The sequence below is a fragment of the Symphalangus syndactylus genome, chromosome 1 (assembly GCF_028878055.3).
Source record: "Symphalangus syndactylus isolate Jambi chromosome 1, NHGRI_mSymSyn1-v2.1_pri, whole genome shotgun sequence".
Lineage (NCBI taxonomy): Eukaryota > Metazoa > Chordata > Mammalia > Primates > Hylobatidae > Symphalangus > Symphalangus syndactylus.
The window spans coordinates 29,536,028-29,556,570 of NC_072423.2; the positions used below are offsets into that span (position 1 = coordinate 29,536,028).

General features: G+C 38.6%; 1 protein-coding gene across 5 annotated transcripts in view; it reads right to left on the bottom strand.

The window, feature by feature from the left end:
• Positions 1 to 20,543, bottom strand: part of WDR7 (WD repeat domain 7) — a 371,052-nt gene that overhangs the window by 3,049 nt on the left and 347,460 nt on the right. For all 5 annotated transcript variants that reach the window (XM_055298166.2, XM_055298151.2, XM_063641394.1 and 2 more), the window contains one exon: positions 5,810 to 5,914. In XM_055298166.2, coding sequence (XP_055154141.1) covers positions 5,810 to 5,914 — 105 coding nt within the window. The remainder of the gene's footprint in view (positions 1 to 5,809; positions 5,915 to 20,543) is intronic.

Consider the following 20,543-nt stretch of genomic DNA (forward strand, 5'->3'; position numbering starts at 1 on the left):
AATTATAGCTCTTAATGGTTCATTTAGACAACACAGGTATTTGGAAATTGTGGATATTTAAAACTGAAGACTTTCATGTTCTTTACCACAATGCTAACTGCACTCCCTGAAGGATGAGTCAGCAAAGACAAGTTTTGGGATTTGTAATTAGTTCAAGAAAAGGAAGCAAAGTTAAGCAGTAGATAGAGTGACAATTTACTGGATCAAATAAAGCTCAAGACTCCCTTCCACCCCCATTTCCCACCTACTAATACCTTCACTCTTCACTTGCTTTTTAAAAACTCGCTTTCTGGAAAGCTCTTGCTTATTATAAAGTGCAGAACCAGAATCAATTTCATCTCAACACAATGTCTGTTCCTCACTGTTTTGCTATCATACTAAGGAGAGTCTGCTGTTAATATTTTATTGACAATACCTTTTTATCAATTGATGATTTCTGCTTTTTGGCAGTTTTTCTGGATTTAAATTTTAGGTTTTCTTAATCCAGCCACATAAATGAAAAATAAATGAAAATTATGATTCATGAACAACTATGCATTCAGGTTGAAGTACTAAATATTGAATGGTAGGTGTCTAAGTGAACTGTTTCCTAAGCAACTGAGTCTGAAGATTTATTTAGATTCTAAATATTACTTAAAATATTTTCAATAGCATCGTGTGTGCTATTATAATATCACACAGAAAGAATACTGAAAATCTGGAAAGCAGCCTCGGAAATAACACTTTTTCTTTGTACTAATTTTCATTTCCAATGCTTCTCTCCAGTATAACCTCCATCTCAATGTGTAAGATTCTAGAGATTTGCATGAAGCATGCAGATTATGATCCAACATCTACAAATGGTTGATCCATGAAACTCTGGCAAATCCTAGGACATTTAAGATGTGTTATCACTGACATCATCCCCTGCATGTGGATCAGTGCAAAACACAAGCCATTCCTTTTTCTAGCCCTTCTCAGCAGCAGGATGGTGTCAGAGGGCGTAAATCATGGCATCTCTAGCAGAGTGCGTGCAGGCTCCACTGACATTTTCACAATTTAAATCATCTTGAGTAATAACCCTTTTAAGATGACTAATGTTACTGATTTTCCTGCATTAATAATAGCGCCGAACACAACACAGAGGTGAAAAAAAATCACTAGTGTACGAGGTCACATTTTAAAACCAAATGTATGGTTATTGTTAACTCTTTCCGTTAAAGTTCGGTTCCTGTTTCCAGCCAGGCAGTTCCTTACTGTCACCCTTTCAGAAGCCTGTTTCTTTGCTTCCTTCTCTCCTTTTCCCAAAAACTTCACAAAAGATAAAAATCAATGCCTTATTGCTTTCTTGGATGTTCCCAAATAGTTAATATAAATAATGATGATGAGCTTGATTTGATAGATCCAAATGACCCAGAAGATTGCTGGTTAACATTAACTGGCATCAACAGCCATAGTGTGTTTTAGAAAAAATCTAATTTCTCAGTTGATAAATAACTACAAGGTATTTTTCATTCTTTATAGATTTCCTATGACTATATGTACCAAGCTTGACTTCTGCTGGTAACTCAAAATGCAAGGGGCATATAATGCTCAGACACTTCCTTATTTTTAATTCCTCTCTTCAAATTTAGCCACGAACAAAAAATGGGTTGAGAGCTAAACATGAAAAGGGAGAGAATATCTCATGGGAATACTCTAGATGTAAAGATTTTAGAAAAGGCCATTACAACTGGGTTCCTCTTATAACCTGAGCCATCCCTACTTTGATAAATGCCTTTGGTCGGGTCAAATAGCCTTCCTGCCTGAGAATAGGGATATGTGAAATTCTATAAGGGACACAACATGTGGGACAATAGAGACCCCCATGTTCACTAAAATTCATTGCTCAAGATCATCCTTTCCCTATGACCTCTTCAAATTTGGCATGAATGTGAAGTATTATAGTAACGGTATTAATTTTTCCAACAAACTCAGACAAATGACTCTCTCTGAAACAACTAACAATTTTGTTATTCAATATTAATGTTTTCTTGAATAGCGACTGGCTACAAATGATGCTCAAGTAAGGACATCTTGAGCCCTGAACGAATGAAAACTATGTGGAATTATGAGATTTGGTAACATTCACTTTTTCCTGATTGCAAAATATAGTAAATACTCATTGTGGAAAATTCAAATAATAAAGAAAAGTACGGCCGGGCGCGGTGGCTCACGCTTGTAATCCCAGCACTTTGGGAGGCCGAGGCGGGCGGATCACGAGGTCAGGAGATCGAGACCATGGTGAAACCCCGTCTCTACTAAAAATACAAAAAATTAGCCGGGCGTGGTGGCAGGCGCCTGTAGTCCCAGCTACTCGGAGAGGCTGAGGCAGGAGAATGGCGTGAACCCGGGAGGCGGAGCTTGCAGTGAGCCGAGACTGCGCCACTGCACTCCAGCCTGGGCGACAGAGCAAGACTCCGTCTCAAAAAAAAAAAAAAAAAAAAAAAAAAAAAGAAAAGTACAAAAAGGAAAGCAAAAAACCCCTGAAATATCTTTTCCCAAAGACAGTCATTGTTAAAATTTTGGTAAACAACCTTCCAGACCTCCACATATACATAAAGATGAAGAGAAGCAGAGTTAATAAATTTTATATAAACAAGCTTATATTAAAATGTAGTTTCATAATTTGCCTTTTTGTTCAACAAAATGCTGATGGCAGTCTTCTCTTGTCAATGACTATAGATTTACATTATTCCTTTTAAATGGCTGAATAGTATTCTACTATACAATGGAGTAAATAAAAATAAACGAAACCAGTATCTACCTAATTTATTATCAGCATTTCTGAAAGAGGATATTTGCTGGACAGTGGTGGTAAGATTTGGGTGAGAGAATTGTGACTGTATTTCATTACCAAACTCCTCCTCTTGCTCAAATACCAATGGATACAGAGAAGTGAAATATTCAAATTGTAGAAAATGGGGTTAGAAAATCAAAGGGCTTGAATGACTGCCAAATTACATCATTTGACAGATGAGAATGTAAATTCACTCAAATGTAACTTTGGCTTTTTTCATCCCTTCAAAAATAAATGCTTCACAAAACTGGTTCTGTGAAGATTATTTTCTGAACACACAGAAACACAGCTATAATTCATCACAACAGGAAATGTTTTAATGCTATTCCCAATGTAAGTAATGCTGCACACAGACCTTACTAAGTCTCACTTGAGTAATTATCCAACCAATATTTCTCATTAACACTCATTTCTCAGCAAAGATTTTAATAGCTGATAGCTTTAGTAAGGTTCTGTATTAATAAGACTTCATTAACTTTTCAAAATATATTACAGTACACTTACTGGAATAATATAAAAGTATTCTGATACATCATTACAACGAAACAACATGTATCTAAATAAATCAGCAAAGCCTATTTGGGGAGAGCAGCAGTAGATCTAATACAGTTTTTTGGACTCTTTTTAATTCAAATAAGACAACTACACTTCTGGAAGAGATTTCATTGCATTTTCCTGAGAAAGCTGAAAGGACTTGTTTTTGTGTCTTCCATTAAAATTTCAAGACTGAGTTTGGTATAACACAAACATCAAGAAACGGGCTGTATGTTAAATTCCAATATTGGTTTTAGAGGCAAGAATGACCTGGGTGTTGCCTGGGCTGCTTTGGCTCTGGCACATGCAGATAACAGGAAGCAGCCCTTGGAGTAGGTGAGCTTGTGGATTAAGGACATGTGCTGCAGCCCCACTGTGTGCAAAGCCATGTGTCCAGGCACACAGATGTGAGTGTGCTTGGCAAAGCAGGAGGCTTCAGAGAGGAACTGGAAGACGAAAAGATGTTACCTGAAAAGGAAGCCATCTAATCAATGAGCTTGATTTCTAAGTGAAACTGAAAAGGAAGCCATCTAATAAACAAGCTTGATCTCTAAGTGAAAAGGATGTTACCCATAATCCCATCAGTGACCTGGGCAGTAATTTTGATATAAATAGAAAAATATTCAAGGAAGGGATGAGCATATCCAAATAAAACCTTGAAGATCTAAGGGGGAAAAGATAATTTACCATTTAGAAAATTCCATTTAAAATACTCCTGAAAATACCGGGAAAAGTTTCAAATCTGGCTAATATGTGAGGTATTTCTTATATAAGAAATTATGTTTTCTTAGCAGAAAGAAAGTTGGAAAAAAATGTTTTGTTTGTTTATTCCAAAGAAGAAACCCTGGACAGAACACAGGTTTCTGGCAAGCACGGACCCATGACTTACTGATCTGTGTCTCTACTGCACAGGCCGGTACCTACCACTCAGACATCTAATAAATGTGGAATGAGTGGAGCTTTATAGAAATATTCCTCCAAGATCCCAAGAGAACAGGAAATAAAATTTGTATGAAGGTACAGCTGACATAATAGAGGCCATGGAGTTAGACATGAGCCGGGGAGGGACCCCAAAAAAATCAGTAGGTAAAATCCTTAAAGAACCACTGCTGCAAAAGCCCAGTTTCTGGACACCCAACGGAATCACTGTGGAATTTCAGGAGTGGAAAACACCAGTGCTGTGGTTACTCACTGGGAAAATGAGGGCTGGGTGAGATCTCTGATAAAGGGAGTTTAATATGAGCGAATTAAGATGCTGGAGATATATTCTGGAAGAAAGGCTAATGAGAAACTGAAAAACTAAATTAGGTAAAAGTAGAAGAAGTCTGTGACAGATTTTGAAGTTGTCATGCTTTAATAGCATGTTGTTAATTAAGTAATTTATTGTATCCATTTTACATTTTATTATCTATTGATTTTTTTCAAATATCACCCAGTTGTGCTGAAGCCTTGTTTAAACTTTTATTTTGTTTTGTTTTAGCTTTCAAAGCAATAAACTGAATCTCATAAAACATACTGGCATTCTAAGAAAATAAAGGTAACAACAAAATTTTAAATTAACTTTTTTGGGGGTGTTGGTAATGTTTAATTTCTTGGTAATTTTCAGGACTAAAAGAGTAAGGTAATTAAAAAGAAGATGGGATAGCAATTAAGCAGTGAGGATAAAACATATTCTGTTGCCAAAATTAGTTGCTCAAAATTAATGTTCATTTTATTCAGAATTAAACATATGCATTCTCATGAACTGCTTACCAAAGACTATGTGAGATCTTAAGAAATGTTTCGAACGGCTTAAGAATTATGAGTATTATGTGGGAAATTCAGAATGCAAAGAAAAATGAGATAATTATAAAAGGGACATGAGGTGAACACTAAGAAAACACCTTATTATCCTATGCCCTACGCCTTGTTAGAGTCACAGACCCAGGGACCTTGTGTGAAGGCCTCGTGTAAATGAATAGCTGAAGCCAGCGAGGCTTCTCCTGCCCGATTCCTCTCAGGCCAGGCCCTCAAACATGCCAGCCCTTGCTCACGGCTACATGTGCACCTGTGCCCCCTTCTTAACCACCCACACCTCCTGACCCACCCTGAACACCCAGCCCTTCCTCCACATCACTCAAACCTCAGCTTAGGTGTCACTTCCTCTGAAAAGCCTTCCCACAACCTTATTCTCAGGCTCCCCTGGGACCATAATTGCTTGCTTATTTATGTATGTCTACTTCAGACTGCAAGCTCCGTGAGAGCAGATGCCCCTCTTTCCAGATTGCTAATTGTATTCTCAGCACCCTGCATGCTAGTGCCTGGCACATCATCAGCAATCAATACAGACTGGATGTTTGCTGCAAGGAGGGAGGGAGGACAGGAAGGAGGGCCGGCAGGTAGGCTCAACAGGAAGGCTTACTACCAAAGGCATATCACGCAGTATATGCTTTAAGACCCTGGAGCATCTACTCTTACCTGCCAAAAAGAAATGTGGCTGTCAGTGTTTGAGTAGGTGGCAAGATATCTTCCATCAGGAGCAAAAGCCACTGCAGTGATTGGTCCCTTGTGTCCATGGATTGTCTAAAATAAAATTCAGATATCATGAATGATAAGCATTCCACAGGACAATTACAAGTACACACACAAATGCATTCAATGTTGAACAAGTTATGTCACAGGTATCAGATGCTGTTATCTTCTTTGTTTATAAAATCAGCTTAGAAAAATAAGCAAAGCAACCGATGTTCTCTCATTGAGGGAACTCTCCAAGAGCTTCAATCTTGTTCTGAGGTGTCCACCCGCCTCCTAGTTGGGAGGGCAGCGTGAGCCCAAAGAAAAATAATCTATTAACAGGCAAACCAATGTGCTAATTCATTTATGTCCACCACAGGGAAGAATTTTACAATTAGTTAGAAAGGTAAGAAACTGATCCCCAAAAGTATCCACAAACTTTGCTCATCTGAAATAAAAAACAATCAAAGCTGCGTTATAAAAATCCCTGTTCTGGAAGGAGTTAAAGACTATAATTTCATCTCCTTAATAATTATACACTGCTCATGCTTTATGTTTCGTTTTCTACCAATAACACTGTATTTAAATGCATATAGCTGCAATTAGTAAATATACATCCACACACATGTGGGAGGTTTGGGCACACACATAAATCAAATACCATTAAAAACAAGTTAACAGGGATAGTTTTGAACCTCTGCCAAACAGCTATCATTGATTTAACCATGAATAATAAAAAGGAAGCTGTATTTTAGACTAGGTCTTTGATAGAAGGTCCCTCCTAATAAAAACAATACTCAAGTCTGATGATATTAATAATTACAGAAGACACTGGATACTAAGCAAATTAGCATAATATTGTATTAACCTTCCTGTACTGAACTATTAAAAACCATACCTCTGCCACAACAACCAATATTCAATCTGGCTTACAAGCTGTAGGTTGGTCTCCTCCCTTTGTCTAGAAAGGAATAGGAAATGTGTGCCCTTAAACTAAGAAAATTCAGGACAGGTTTGCTTCCAGCTGTCATTTTTGATAAAGAATTGTGAGCCCTGAGTCTCAGTGGGAGCATCAGGCTTGTTATGTGTTTCGGCCCATAGGTACTGTACATTTCAGAAGATTTTTTTTCATACTACATATCTGAATGCCTAAGATGAAGAAGAAGAGGGAAAACAGGGGTAGGGACACAAGCACATTCCTTGCTGCCTTTGCATTCTGTCTTTTCTTGTCATTAGACTTTCAAGGGACTGTGGTGTCCCAAATAACACTTGTTTCCTAACACTTAAAAAAAAAGTTATGTTGGTATAGAACTGGGCTCTGGGGAGGTAGAGAGCACTGATGTGAGCCAGACTTCCTGGGTTTGCATGTGAACTCCACTACGTACTAACTGTGGAACCTAAGGCCACGTTATTTAAGGAACTTAACATCTCAGAGTACCCATGTTTGTAAAGTAGGAACGATGGTGATGATAATGATAATATCTAACTCAAAGAGCTTTGTAAAGGTTAAATGAGGTAATACAGAGCGTTCTGCACAATGCATGGCACATAACAATTCAATACTTTTAATATTTTTGTTACTCCTGCTTGGAGATGACCAGACACATATAAACAGTTATGTAACTCAATCACTTGAGTACACCATTCAATGAACCCTTCTCGAAAACTATGCCTTAATCACATATCTCAGATTCAGCATCATGTAGCATACCAGGTTGCCTACAAACACAGACTTCAGACTGTGGCATTTGATTAAATATATGTGATTACTCATGATGCTGGCCCATAAATGTACTAATTTAAGAAATGGAGTGCACTTGCTGCATAATTATCCCAAGAAACCAGCTTAACATCAACTATTCTGGAATGAGAATCACTCAGGCAGGAAAAAAGCCTTTAACCAATTAAATCGGAAAAAGTGGTCCGTTCCCACTTTCTAGGTCAGTTTAATCAGCTCATTGGGAAAGCATTTTTAACTGTTTTTTAAAATCAAGATGTAGTTCTGCTAAAAGTCTGAAATTCTATTGGGCCAATCTGAGGCCACTTTATGGTAAAGACAGTAGGACAGTAAGGCCTTGACTTAGAGGCTACAAACTCAAAACCCTTAACCTGAAATTAGATAATAGATGTGTTTGCTTTGGCCTGCAAAAGTGCAAAAAACAAATTTTTTCAGCCCGTCTTTCTAACTGATCAGATCTTATGTAAAATCAAGATTTCCAGCCTCTCCTGAAAAACTGGAGGATCAGGCAATACTGGGCCTCTGTTCACATGTGGCAGCATCAGCCAGGGCTGAGTGGTGGTGAGCACTTCAGCCTGAGCATGTACTCTTCACTTCACCAGTCCAGCACTGACACAAAAGAAGACCTGTGTACCAGGCTGCCCAGCTCACTTAAGTATTTCCCACCTGGTCCCTCCCGGCATTTAATGCAACCTTTCTATTACAAATATTTGATTCAAAGTTCAAAGTTTCTTCCATGCTCTGCGATCCTAATATCCATCTAAAACTGTGAGTAGATTAAAAGTTCTTCTAAGAAAAACTGGTCCTTCTTGAAAGCCCCCAAAGCCCAACTCTGTGTAGAGGCGGACTGAGCCTCCTTCTGGAGATTGGGCCCCTCAATTTCAAAACAGAATGCCAAGGCTTCCTCCTTCAGTTTAGTATCCTTCCTTAATCAGCAACCAGAAGGTTGCTTCAGTAAGTCAGAGAACATAACAGTAAGCAGGCTATAAACCACCAGGTCCAAAGGATGTTACAACCCAGTGGACACATTCACACCCCTTTCTTTGAGGCTAGCAAGTTAGCTTTTCATGAAAGTAGTAAAACAGACTCACTGGGACCATATTTGCTCCTTCAGAACAGTCTTCTCTAAATATGCCATTTTTTGTCTTCCTCTGGCGAGTATTTAAAACATCCACGTGAAGGGTACTTCTTTTCAGCTGAAGACACTGATCATTGTTATTTAAGTGTCTCTCAAAGATTTTGGGAAATAAGTTCAGCCTGGAATTTTCTGCTGGGAAAATGTTTGTCTTTCCAGATAAATTTGTTGCTTTCATTTATCATGTAACAATAATTACATAACCTAACACTGGCTTGCTTTACTGCCAGGAAACTTAGAACTAAATTTATGCTCATTCTATATACATGAAGTAATAAATACTTCCTCCTACCCATTTTACTCATCACTGTTCCGTTTTCATTTGTTGTTGTTGAAGTCCTGTCATATACTGAGTTTAACTTTCTTGAAAGTCTTCTTTGGACAAAGGGGACTACATCTTGGATCAGAACATCACACACACACACACACACACACACACACACACAAACCCACAGCATGACTTGGATAAGAACATCACACACACATGCACACACACACACAGCATGATGCTGCTAGGTGCCCCATAGGGCTGGCTTTTTAAAGCAACCTAAAGAAAAACCACAGAGTGCTGACTGCAGCTGACAGACAGACCTGCTGTCTCGTAAGAGCAAGTACTGCTCAAGCAGTGCAGGGAAGTTCGCTGTTTTAAATGGCTTGGTACATCTGGTGAGTTCATTACAATCTCAGCCTGAGAGGTGCTTCAGCCCTCACTGTAATGGAAATGTTGCCATTGTCTTTTGTTCAGACTCTCTGAACTTCTAAGATCTGTGCAGGCACCACCTAAACTGACTTTAACCTCTACACTGGCATTAGAGATGCAGCTGTGTGGATCGCACAGAACTTGTAAGTGCTTTGTGATGGGGCAGATTGGATGGTTTGGGTCTCAAATGCTAGACCCTGAAGAACATCTTCCAAAAAACAAACAAGTTTCAACATAAAAAGAGGTTTGGTAGACTTTTTATATGCGAATGAGTATCATATCATGCCTTGTTAAATTTTTAGTCAAAGAAATTGCTGTCTTGAAAAGACAGAAATGGAATATAAAGAAATTAATCAAATTCAGGAAGTGCTACGAACAATTAAAAAAAATCAAGCAATTATTCCTAGCAGGAGATAGACTGTTGAACTGTTAAACACCCCCATCCCTTTTTCTCATTAAAGAAAAGGAACTGGGAAGCAGAATAATGAGCAATACTTAATGTACCCAACAGTTTTTAACATACATTTTCAATGTACTCTGCAAAGAAATATAATTAACCCAGTTGTACAGAGAAGGAAACAGAAATGAGAATTTCTAAAATGACTTGGTCAGTGTCAACAAAAGCCATGACTTTCTAGAATATTCTCTTTAAAACTGCTCTCACATGGTCAGCTTCCAAATGACAAGTTTGGGACTTGAAACCAACCCACTCTGAGGTTGAATAAAATTAAAGAGAACATTTTATGTTTATTTGTAGGTCTCATCATTTTTTTCTTTAAGGGGGAACACAAAATCCTATCTAAATTTTCTTAATTTTAACATAATTATGAAAACAAGATTTCCAAAAGTAGGTAAGATTTCCCTATCATAAATACCAGCACAAGGAAAAGATTCATAAGTACTGACCCATGTATTTTGTATAACATTTAGTAACATAAACTGGAAAAATGCAGGAGCGTGGACTCAACCTTGATGGCCCCCAAGGTCTTGAGGGGCTGAGAGGGAAGCAGCTAGTGTGGCTGTGGGCTTCTCAGGAAGCAACGTGGCTGACTTTAGATTAAGTCAAGCAGTTGCAATTTGAGGGGCGCTTGAAAGATCTGCTGAGCCGAAATACATCCTCCCAGTTGGCTGCATGTGGCCTCTGAAATCTCGAAAAACACAATTATGACTTCACCTGAGGCATTTTCCCTAGAATGCGCTCTGGCAGAGGGCAAACAGGACAAGCTTGTTTTCATGAGGTACAAGCATGGCAGATGCCCTGACTTTAGGGTGAGCCTGAATGAAGTGTCTGTGTGTGTATGGAGGCAGGAAATAGGTGAGACAGTCCAGAAATTCAAGGCAGCCAGCGCCTCAGAAATGAGGAAGAACTCTCAAAAGGAGAGGCAATACCAAAGACCTGCAAATACCTACATCTTCCCAGTGCTGCTCCCACTTAATGATACCCAGCAATGCCAAGTGAGGTGCAGCGGGTGCTTGTAGCACTCATCGTACGTTTGGTATCTCTCTCATATTAACAGCAGCTGAAGTCAGAAAAGGGCAGCTAAGGAGGGGGAACCAGGCTCTGATTTGCATGCCTTTCTGACATCCCAATACAGGAGCCCATAGATTTCATGGCTGGCTGGCAGGGAGGTAACTGCTCAAGGCAGAGAGAAGACAAAGACATCGCTCTGACTGACAGCTCTGTTAGGCAAGGGAAAGGCTCATCAAAAAAGAGCCATTTCAAAAGAGTTCAAAAGTTAAGAATTAATTATGTTCCAGGAAAAAAAAAAATCCCCCTTCTTTTCTCCCAAGCAATCAATTTGTGAAAATTTTATTAGATATTTAAGGTTCATCTGCTCAAGGAAACAAATTACAGATTCAACAAATAATTTAGGCAGATAATAACACCATTAAAAAATAGATAATCTCATCTATGGCCGATTAGAAGGCTCAAGTCCAATTTAATTATCACGATGAACTAAGCCTTCTCAAGTCTGTTTGTGCATAGGCTCTTAAGACCACATGGTGTTGCCAAGAACATTGAAAGGTCACCCATTCTGCTGTGTGTGTGGACAGGGCTACGGTGAAGCAGGTCAGACAGATGAAAATCTATTCTGTTTTCAAATATCTCCAGAGAAAGATTCCCACATCTCCCCTGAGGACCCTTTTCAGTGTTTAACAATGTGTGCTGTCAGGAAATTTTTCCTTATATCAAATCTAAATCCAAAACACTGCAGTTGAAGCTTGATTCCTCTGGTCCTGGCCTCAGTAGAGATGGAGAACAGCTGGTGACCAATCTTAGCGTGACAGCCTTTTAAAAGCTTGAGGACTGTTGCAGCAACCTGCCCCCTCTTTTACTTAATTTTTGTTTTCAGGATTAAAAAAAAAAATCCCAGTGACTATAACCTTTCCTATCAGGTCTTATTTCTCAACTTTTTAATAATTTCAGTGGCTTTTCCTTAAACTCTCTCCAAGCTTTCCAATCAAGACATCTTAGAGTTGGATGGTATCTTTGAGGTCACCTTATTCAACTACATCTCATGATGTGGAATTTCTTTTCTTTTTTTTTTTTTTGAGACAGAGTTTCACTCTTGTTGCCCAGGCTGGAGTGCAATGGCACGATCTCGGCTCACTGCAACCTCCACCTCCCAGGTTCAAGTGATTCTCCTGCCTCAGCCTCCCGAGTAGCTGGGATTATAGGCACCCACCAACCGCCTGGCGAATTTTTTGTATTTTTAGTAGAGACGGGGTTTCTCCACGTTGGTCAGGCTGTCTCGTACTCCTGACCTCAGGTGATCCACCCACCTCAGCCTCCCAAAGTGCTGGGATTACAGGTGTGAGCACCTGGCCTCAAGATGTGGAATTTCTTTTATTCCTTTTCTTTTCTTTTTTTTTTTTTTTTTTGAGATGGAGTCTTACTCCGTCACCTAGGCTGGAATGCAGAGTGCAATGGCACGATCTTGGCTCACTGCAACCTCCGCCTCCAAGGTTCAAGTGATTCTCCTGCCTCAGCCTCCCGAGTAGCTGGGATTACAGGTGCATGCCATGATGCCCAGCTAATTTTTGTATTTTTAGTGGAGACAGGGTTTCCTCATGTTGGCCAGGCTGGTCTCGAACTCCTGACCCCAAGTGATCCACCTGCCTTGGCCTCTCAAAGGGCTGGGATTATAGGCGTGAACCACTGTGCTCGGCCAAGATTTCAAATCAGACTGAGTACTGGAATTAGGAGATCAGATGTCATTACAGTTTCTCATAACACTATGCAGCCTGGCCAACATATGCTTATTTTATCAGAAAACGGCAATTGTGGCTGATGATCACCATTAAAAGATAATTTACTAGAACTCCTTGAAAAGGAAAAACTCATACAGTTGTTGCCATGCAGATGGCTGACATCTGAAGTGCTCCCCGTTATCTTTAGGAGAGTGAGATGTGCACACCTAAGCCAATGGACAGAGTCTTGGGGCTGCAGAAACATCTTGAGAGGCATCCACTGACAAAAACCCAGATGATCAGCCACCTCCTGCTCTAAAGCCTCTTCTACCACTTTCCAAAATACATTAGTACTAATTTTGCACCCTGTTTATTTTCATTAAACATGTACTCCCATTCATTTATTGCTCATTAACTCTCTTCTATTTCTTTCTTCTCCAATTTACTAATTCTCAACACTTATATCACCTGGGTGCTTAAAGAGGTTAGTTTCTGTCTCGCCATTGGGTCTTGATAAAATTGCATCATATAACTTAATACTTTAATTTAAAACAAAAAGTGGATTTAGCAAAGGTCAACTATAAAACAGCTGTTGTCATCCTTGAAATAAATTTTAAGATTGTACATGGAAGGGTAAACATGCATTACTATGCTATACCACAGAACAGCAGTCCTCAACCCCTGGACCATGGACTGGTACCGGTCCATGGCCTGTTAAGAACCAGGCCATATAGCAGGAGGGTGGGTGACAGGTAAGCAAGCCTCTGCCTGTCAGGTCAGTGGCAGTATTAGATTCTCATGGGTGCGCAAACCCTGTTGTGAACTGTGCATGCGAGGAATCCAGGTTGTGCCCCACTTATGAGAATCTAACTAATGCCTGATGATCTGAGGAGGAACAGTTTCATCACAAAACCATCCACCCCACTCAGGTCCATGGAAAACTTGTCTTCCATGAAACTGGTCCCTGCTGCCAAAAAGGTTAGGGACTGTTGCTATAGAGAATCCAAAAAGCATACTAAGAAGGCAAACTTTCGTAGCATGTATGATATGCCAGGTGCTGTTCCAGACACTTTTACATAAACTTTTTAATCTTTACATATCAACCCAATGAGATAAGCAGACTATGTTATTCCCCACCTCATAGATGAGGGGACCGAGGCACAGAGAGGTGCAATAACTTTTTTGGGTTAGAATCCAGGCAGTCTGGTGCCAGAGTCTGCTGCCTCACAGAATACCAGTTAAAAGAAGGCTATGAACTGCTGGATCTTCAATTTCCGTAGCTTGACTTTCCTACAGCCTAGAAAGTCTTATGTATATTATACACTAACACTTATAAGTGACTTCCCCACACCAAATAACAAAGACCTTGAGTGATGTCTGGTGGTGCTTGGAGGCTGGGTGCAGCCCCAGCCCAGGCAGCTACAGCAGGGCTGCTTGGAAGCAAGAGCTTGTGGCGGTGCTGGGGCTTGCCTGGGGGAAGTGTCTGTCCCCTCGTTCTGGACAGGCAACAGTCAGCCAGCCCACCTTGCAGACCCTTCTCAATTTCAGGGGACCTCACAGAACCGCTAGACTCCCAACCCCATGTGGCATGGAGGTGGCTTCCACATACACAGGAAGGTCCCTGGATTGGCCCAACCTCCCTTCCTATCCTGGTGCTGTCCTGGTCCACAGCAATCTCCCTTGCCCTGCCATCCCTGTGAGGACGGCTGGGATGACAGCACTGCCTGGGACATAGGAAGCCCACTTTCTCAGGGGAGTCCTGCCTCCGTGTGGGGTGAGGCAGGGTCCACTGGCCCACTGCCACAGTGAGGATGAAGAAACACTCTTTTATTTGACCCACCTCCAGGAGTTCAAACCTCTTAAAACAGAGTTGTCCTGGCCTTCTTCACTGGCTAAGAAGGAGGAAGGTACCTGTGTTGATTCCCCCAGACACCAAGGCCAGGTTACAGAGATGGTGGCCCCATTTCTCTCACCAGCAGCCTCCCTCCCTGGTCCTCAGTGCCTGAAGGTTTTCACCCTCCCATCAGCTTGTCTGTACCCCAAAGAGGCAATACTTTCCTACAAGGACCATAAATAAGCACTTTTTAAGTAAAGGATAATTAGAGTTAGGAACCTGTTTCTTTCTCACTTGGGACCCAAAATATAAAACCTAAAAATATCGACCAAAATGGAAGTACATGGTAAATGCAATCCTAAAACTCTCTAGTATTGAAAAGAGCTCAGCTTTTCTTATTGGGTGTACTATCTCCTATAGTCTACGCACATAAGTCTAGATGCATTAGAGATGCAGCTGTGCGGATCGCACAGAACTTGTAAGTGGTTTGTGATGGGGCGGATTGATCAACATTTACAGTGCAAGGAATGAAGTGGAATCAGATAAGCGTAGATGGCAAATTAGTCTGAAGACAGACCATAAAGGGCCCCGTGATTTTCTGTGAATATGCACTGTGAACACATATTTAACATAAGGATTCTTAAATCCAACAATCATAATATTTTTAAAAATATTTACTGAAAGATATCGTGGGATATCGTGGGATCCAAATCATTACATTTTGCATATAATTTAACTTTGAAAATATAGCTATTTAATACTAGATTAATCCCTGAACATTGTGCTATTTATGGAGATCAAAAACCTGAGTAACAACATGGTTTTGTTCATTCTATATTTAGAAAGTGTGTTTGAGTTTTGAGTAACAAAATGGTGAATAACTAGATCACTCTCTCTGAGTAATTAGAGAGTGCTTTCTAAACGGTTAACTACCATGTTCAAAAAGTAGCAACATTTCCTTTGGATTGAGGCAGATCTAAAAGCAAAATGTCCTTTTTTGTATTTTTTTAGTATAAATTCTATTTCAAACACAGCGTTAGTCTTAAACTGATAATAGTTTTGTTTTGGAATGCTTAGATTTATAAAAGTTCTTTATGAATTTTAAACACTGAAGAAGCACAAAACACAGAAGGGGTAATTACTGAAGTTCATCCATGTTTAAGTTTGGCTTCTGTGAACACTGTAAAAAATCTATACCAATACATCTCACAAATGCCTCATAAATTTACATCTTCTTTGATTTCTCAACAATTTTCAACAATAGCAAGATGAAACTGCAGTGAAATATCAAGATGTGTAATTTACATAAATGATGTATAAAATTAATAACTGATTTTTTTAAGTCAGGCATCTTTGCACTGATTATTAGAACTGTCTAGAATGTGAACTGCATGACTTTTGATGACTGCACACTCAAGGACAACAGTGAGTGACCTTGAACAGCAGTGTATAAAAATACATTTATCACTGAAATGGCATGCTGGCTGTCAGTCAATATATGCCTCTCATTTGTTAGGAGGCTCTCCTGCTGTGATTCCCTCATTTCAATTTTGCTTTTACTTCCTGGGCAAATGACAACTAGAAAATGAGGCAGTTTCTTTCTTGACCAAACTTAATCCAGAAAAAATGAGCTGACAGCTGCAGCCATTCAAGTGTTACAGAACATTTTACACGTTTGTAAAAGACATGATTATATATTCTAAATATTATATCACTAAATGTGACAGCCAACAAGTTATCTTACTTTCTTAGTCTCTTTTTGCTTATAGAACAGCTTCTTATATCCTCTTCAATCTATTTTTCTAATTAAATAATTTCTGGTGTAGGATGCGATAAACAGTAATTCAGAGACACATTGTGGAAAACATTCTTGGATACTTAACAAAAATGTATGCAGCTAAAGTCTGACTACAGAAATAACTCCTGTCCTACTTTTTATGATAATTATTTTCAATGCACAGTTTACATTTTTCTAGGATGCAAAAATAGGTATTCATTTAGATAATTTATTTGTACTATATGTGTGTTCATATCAATAAAGAAAATTATAGTATAGTCACATATAGGTTTAAGTTATGTCTAATTTTTTTCTGTAAGCATTTTCTGACCCAAAGATTTCTAGTCTGGGTTCAAGACAACTCAGGGCATAGTACATTATCATAGACACTATGAAATTATCACAAAATGCTGAAGATCAAAACAATTTTTCCTTTTATTTAAAAAAATAGATATTATTATAGAAAGCACCTCAGGAGGGGTAAAACAAAGGGAATGAAAACCTGAACAAATAATAAGGTATAGAAATAAACTCCAAAAGTAATGACTGCTCTAATCATGGGTATTTTTGCTTTTCCTTTATTTAACATGGTTAAAGAATTTCGGTTCCAGTGTAGATGGGCCCAGTTTTCTAGTTAGGGTTCATATTTGGGATTCTATATCCAGAAATTTAATATTAGTTCTTAGTAAGGAAACAGATTGAAATACAGGTTAGGCAGATGAACATAAACGTGATGCTAAGAGAAATAAGCTAGACACAAACAATTACATGCTGTATGATTCCATTTATATAAAATTCTTAATCAGGCAAAAACCACAGTGCCAGAAAGATTGGTGATTGTCAGGAGAAGAGGACTGACTGCAAAGGGGCAGAAGGACACTTTTTGGGTAATGGATATGTTCTTATCCTGATTATGGTGGTGGTCACATGGTTGTATACATGTGCTACCACTTATCAAACTGTGCACTTAAAACAAGTGAAGTTATCTCATGTGTATTTTACCTCATTAAGGCAGTTACCTATGCCACATGCACAGAAAAATAGATACGTCAGGAAAGAGTGAGTTGTGGGAGCTTCTGTTGCTCCTGCCTGGATCCACTGAGAAATGAACATGCAAAAGGCTCACTATTGAGAGCACAAGGCTAAGGCTGTTCCCCAGAACACATTTTCAAGTTTTCCATCAGGTCTCAACTGACAGTGCTCCCACAATTTCCCTTGGGGGAACTTAACCACAAGCTACCATTTCTTGGTAAGGATGCCTTTCCTGTAAATCTGCTGGGAATGTTCTTTTCCTTGAATTCTTGTTCATCACTCTCTAGTAGATTTGTGTATGCCACAAGTGATATTTATTTTTTTAAAAAATATAAGCTAGACATTTTTGCTTAATTTATATTACTAGCTATTGATTCAAGATTGCTTGTCTAAACCATTCTTAATGTTTTTATTTTTGGGCCCTAAACATAAACTTACCTCTCTTTCTCTCTCTCTCTTTTGTAGAGATGGGGTCTCATGGTTTCACACTATGTTGTCCAGGCTGGTCTCCAACTCCTGGGCTCAACTGATCCTCCCATGTTGGCCTCCTAAAGTGCTGGGATTCACTGTGCATGGCCCTACATTTACATCTCTTATTGTCCACTAATATTTATATTCAACTGAAAAGCTAAAGAATTTAGAGAAATATTTTTAAAATTCCAGAATCTACAAACCTCTATACGCTAAAGATTCTACACCAGAAATTTATTAAGATCTATATTTAATAAACAGCACAGTCCCGGAATTGACAGGCTTTTACAAGAAGAAAGCTTTTGAACATTTTCTAGAACCACCACTAAACTATAAGAAAATAATACAATCATGCACTTCCTGTGTGCATCACTACAGAGTTTTAAAAGGGCTTTCCTCTTCTCCGAAGGCTTGTGAGTAGAGAGTAATCAGTTAAATAGCTGCTGTTTGAGCTTACAAATGTTCAATGAGCAAATTCTCTTCCAAAAATAGATTACAAAACCACTAAAAAACAAAATGATTATGGCCCATTAGAAAAAATAAATCTTTTTACAGAATATGGTACATATAGCTAAAATAACCCAACAAAGGGGCATAGGAAACAAAAATAATATTCAATGAAGGGAGAAAAAAATCAGTATTTTTATATCATGCTTAATTGACACCTTCTTTATTAAGAAAAACAGGAAATTGAATAATACAGGATCAGTGGAAATCAGCAAGAGTACGATTCATTAAGCCTTCTCTTCTTCTTGGCCACTGAATTACTTCTGGTTTATAACAGGCTTTTAAAAATATAAATGTGATTTTAGTTAATTAAATACAAATACTAATAAATCTCTTTTAAACTACTTCATAAAGGGAAGGATTATACTGTCAGGATTTTGGTTTACCAACATTCTCCCTGAATGTTTCCATACTAGAGCTCTTATTCTATGACTAAAAATATTTGGATACTTCCAATTCTTCATGTCCAGTCTGCTCCCAGCTGAGGAAATTGTGGTACGCTGGCCAGCTGCAGCACTGTTCCAGGTCCAGAGGATAGGAATTTGTCACAGAGAATTCTGCCTCAAATGCAACTGAAGTGGAGGGAATTTTGTTGACAGGAGAAGTTCATGGTGGCCAAAAGATGGGAGATCCCTTCTGTTCAGAGAACTGTCTTGACAAGGCCATGGGGTGGTCCATTCTCTAGGGGGGGTTTCTAGCAGTCCTATTTCTGCCCCAGCTACAAGGTTCTCTGCAGTTTTCTACTTTTCTTGCCATCCTTCCTCCTGTCTCCTTGGTATTGTTGCATTTATTGTATAAGATGATAGTGTAAGAGCATTAAATTTACATTAGTTTTTGTTATTTTTCCTTAATTGTTTTCTCTACTATAATATATCTCTACCTTTTCTCAGCTGTCAACACAAAGAACATGTTTCCTTGATAAGTGCCCACCACCTTTTTTTCTAGAGATTTTTCAAGGACTTAGATATCCCAGACTAATATAGGGGCTGACACCATGGAGAAAGATTAAAAACAATTTTTTACTTTTCCTTCCTATTATTTTAGTCACCTCAGAATAAGTGGTTTAAAAGAGTTCTATGGATTTCTCTTTCTGTTCAACTGAAGTTTAATACATAAACCATTATCACTATTTCATATATATTTCCTAATATTTACTTATTCCTAAAATATTTATCTCTAATATCTCCACCCATCTAACAAATTTAACTTTTCTATATTTCTGTATTCAAAAACATTCCCCCAAACCCCAAATTCTTCACCAGGCTTCTTCTAACGCACATAGTACAAAGAAACCAGATGGATTTTGTAGAATATGAAAAGACTTAGAACTCTGTTATTGTTTGCCATGTAGCCTCACATCAAACTAAAAGGTTATATTGTGAGGATTTCATTTCACTGACAGTCTCTGTAAACTTCTTCATACTATATTTGCGAATATAAGATTCCATAAATATTTTCATAACTCTGACTTTTTCCTGCAGGACATCCCCAGACATTGGAAATTGGAAATAACACCTTCTATATGACACATTATTTATACTAGTAGTTGGAAAAACTGTTGCTAAAAGCTTGTTTTCTTCAGCTATTAAGTGCTACGATGTACCATCAAGAACTTGGGACAATCAAGAATAAGGCCTGCCATTTCTCAAGTATTCAGTATTTTTAAGTTTTTAAAATATATGCTCTCATTTTGTAAGTAGAATAATCACTTATTTCTCTTATATAAATAGCCACTTAAATCACATTCAGACCCACAAAAAAAGACTATTCCTTGGGTAAGAAAGATGACATTCTATGTACACAATTTAGTACATTTAATTTTTAGTGACTTGCTTTTGTATAAAGACATTTTACAAAGATTTTAACAGTTATTGCATCATTTGATGGCAAACTCATTGAAGTGTACCTTCTAGCTTCAGCTCATATTCCTTAATATAATTCTATGTGGGATGTGCTATAAAAGCAAACAGCAGAGTAAAGAAGTATAGAAGTTAAACGATTAATTCAAAGCTACCAAGACCACTGTTTTCAAGTCTGCTGATAGAGTTTAACTCTTTCCCTGCAGATCATTATGTCCCACAAAGTATGCCCCCACTCCCATGTTTTAGGAAGGTCTACTTTGGCCCAATGTTATCAAATGGAACCCATAAAAAACCTGCATTATGCCTACAATTGCAGAGTCAAATATATGTGCAGAGAGATGGCAGCAGTTGACCTTTGCTGCTGTGATACCCAGTGAGAATCCTGGGGAACGAGCACAGCTCCCAGGAGACCTGAGTTTAAACCCAATCTCTCATGGGTCTGAGATAGTA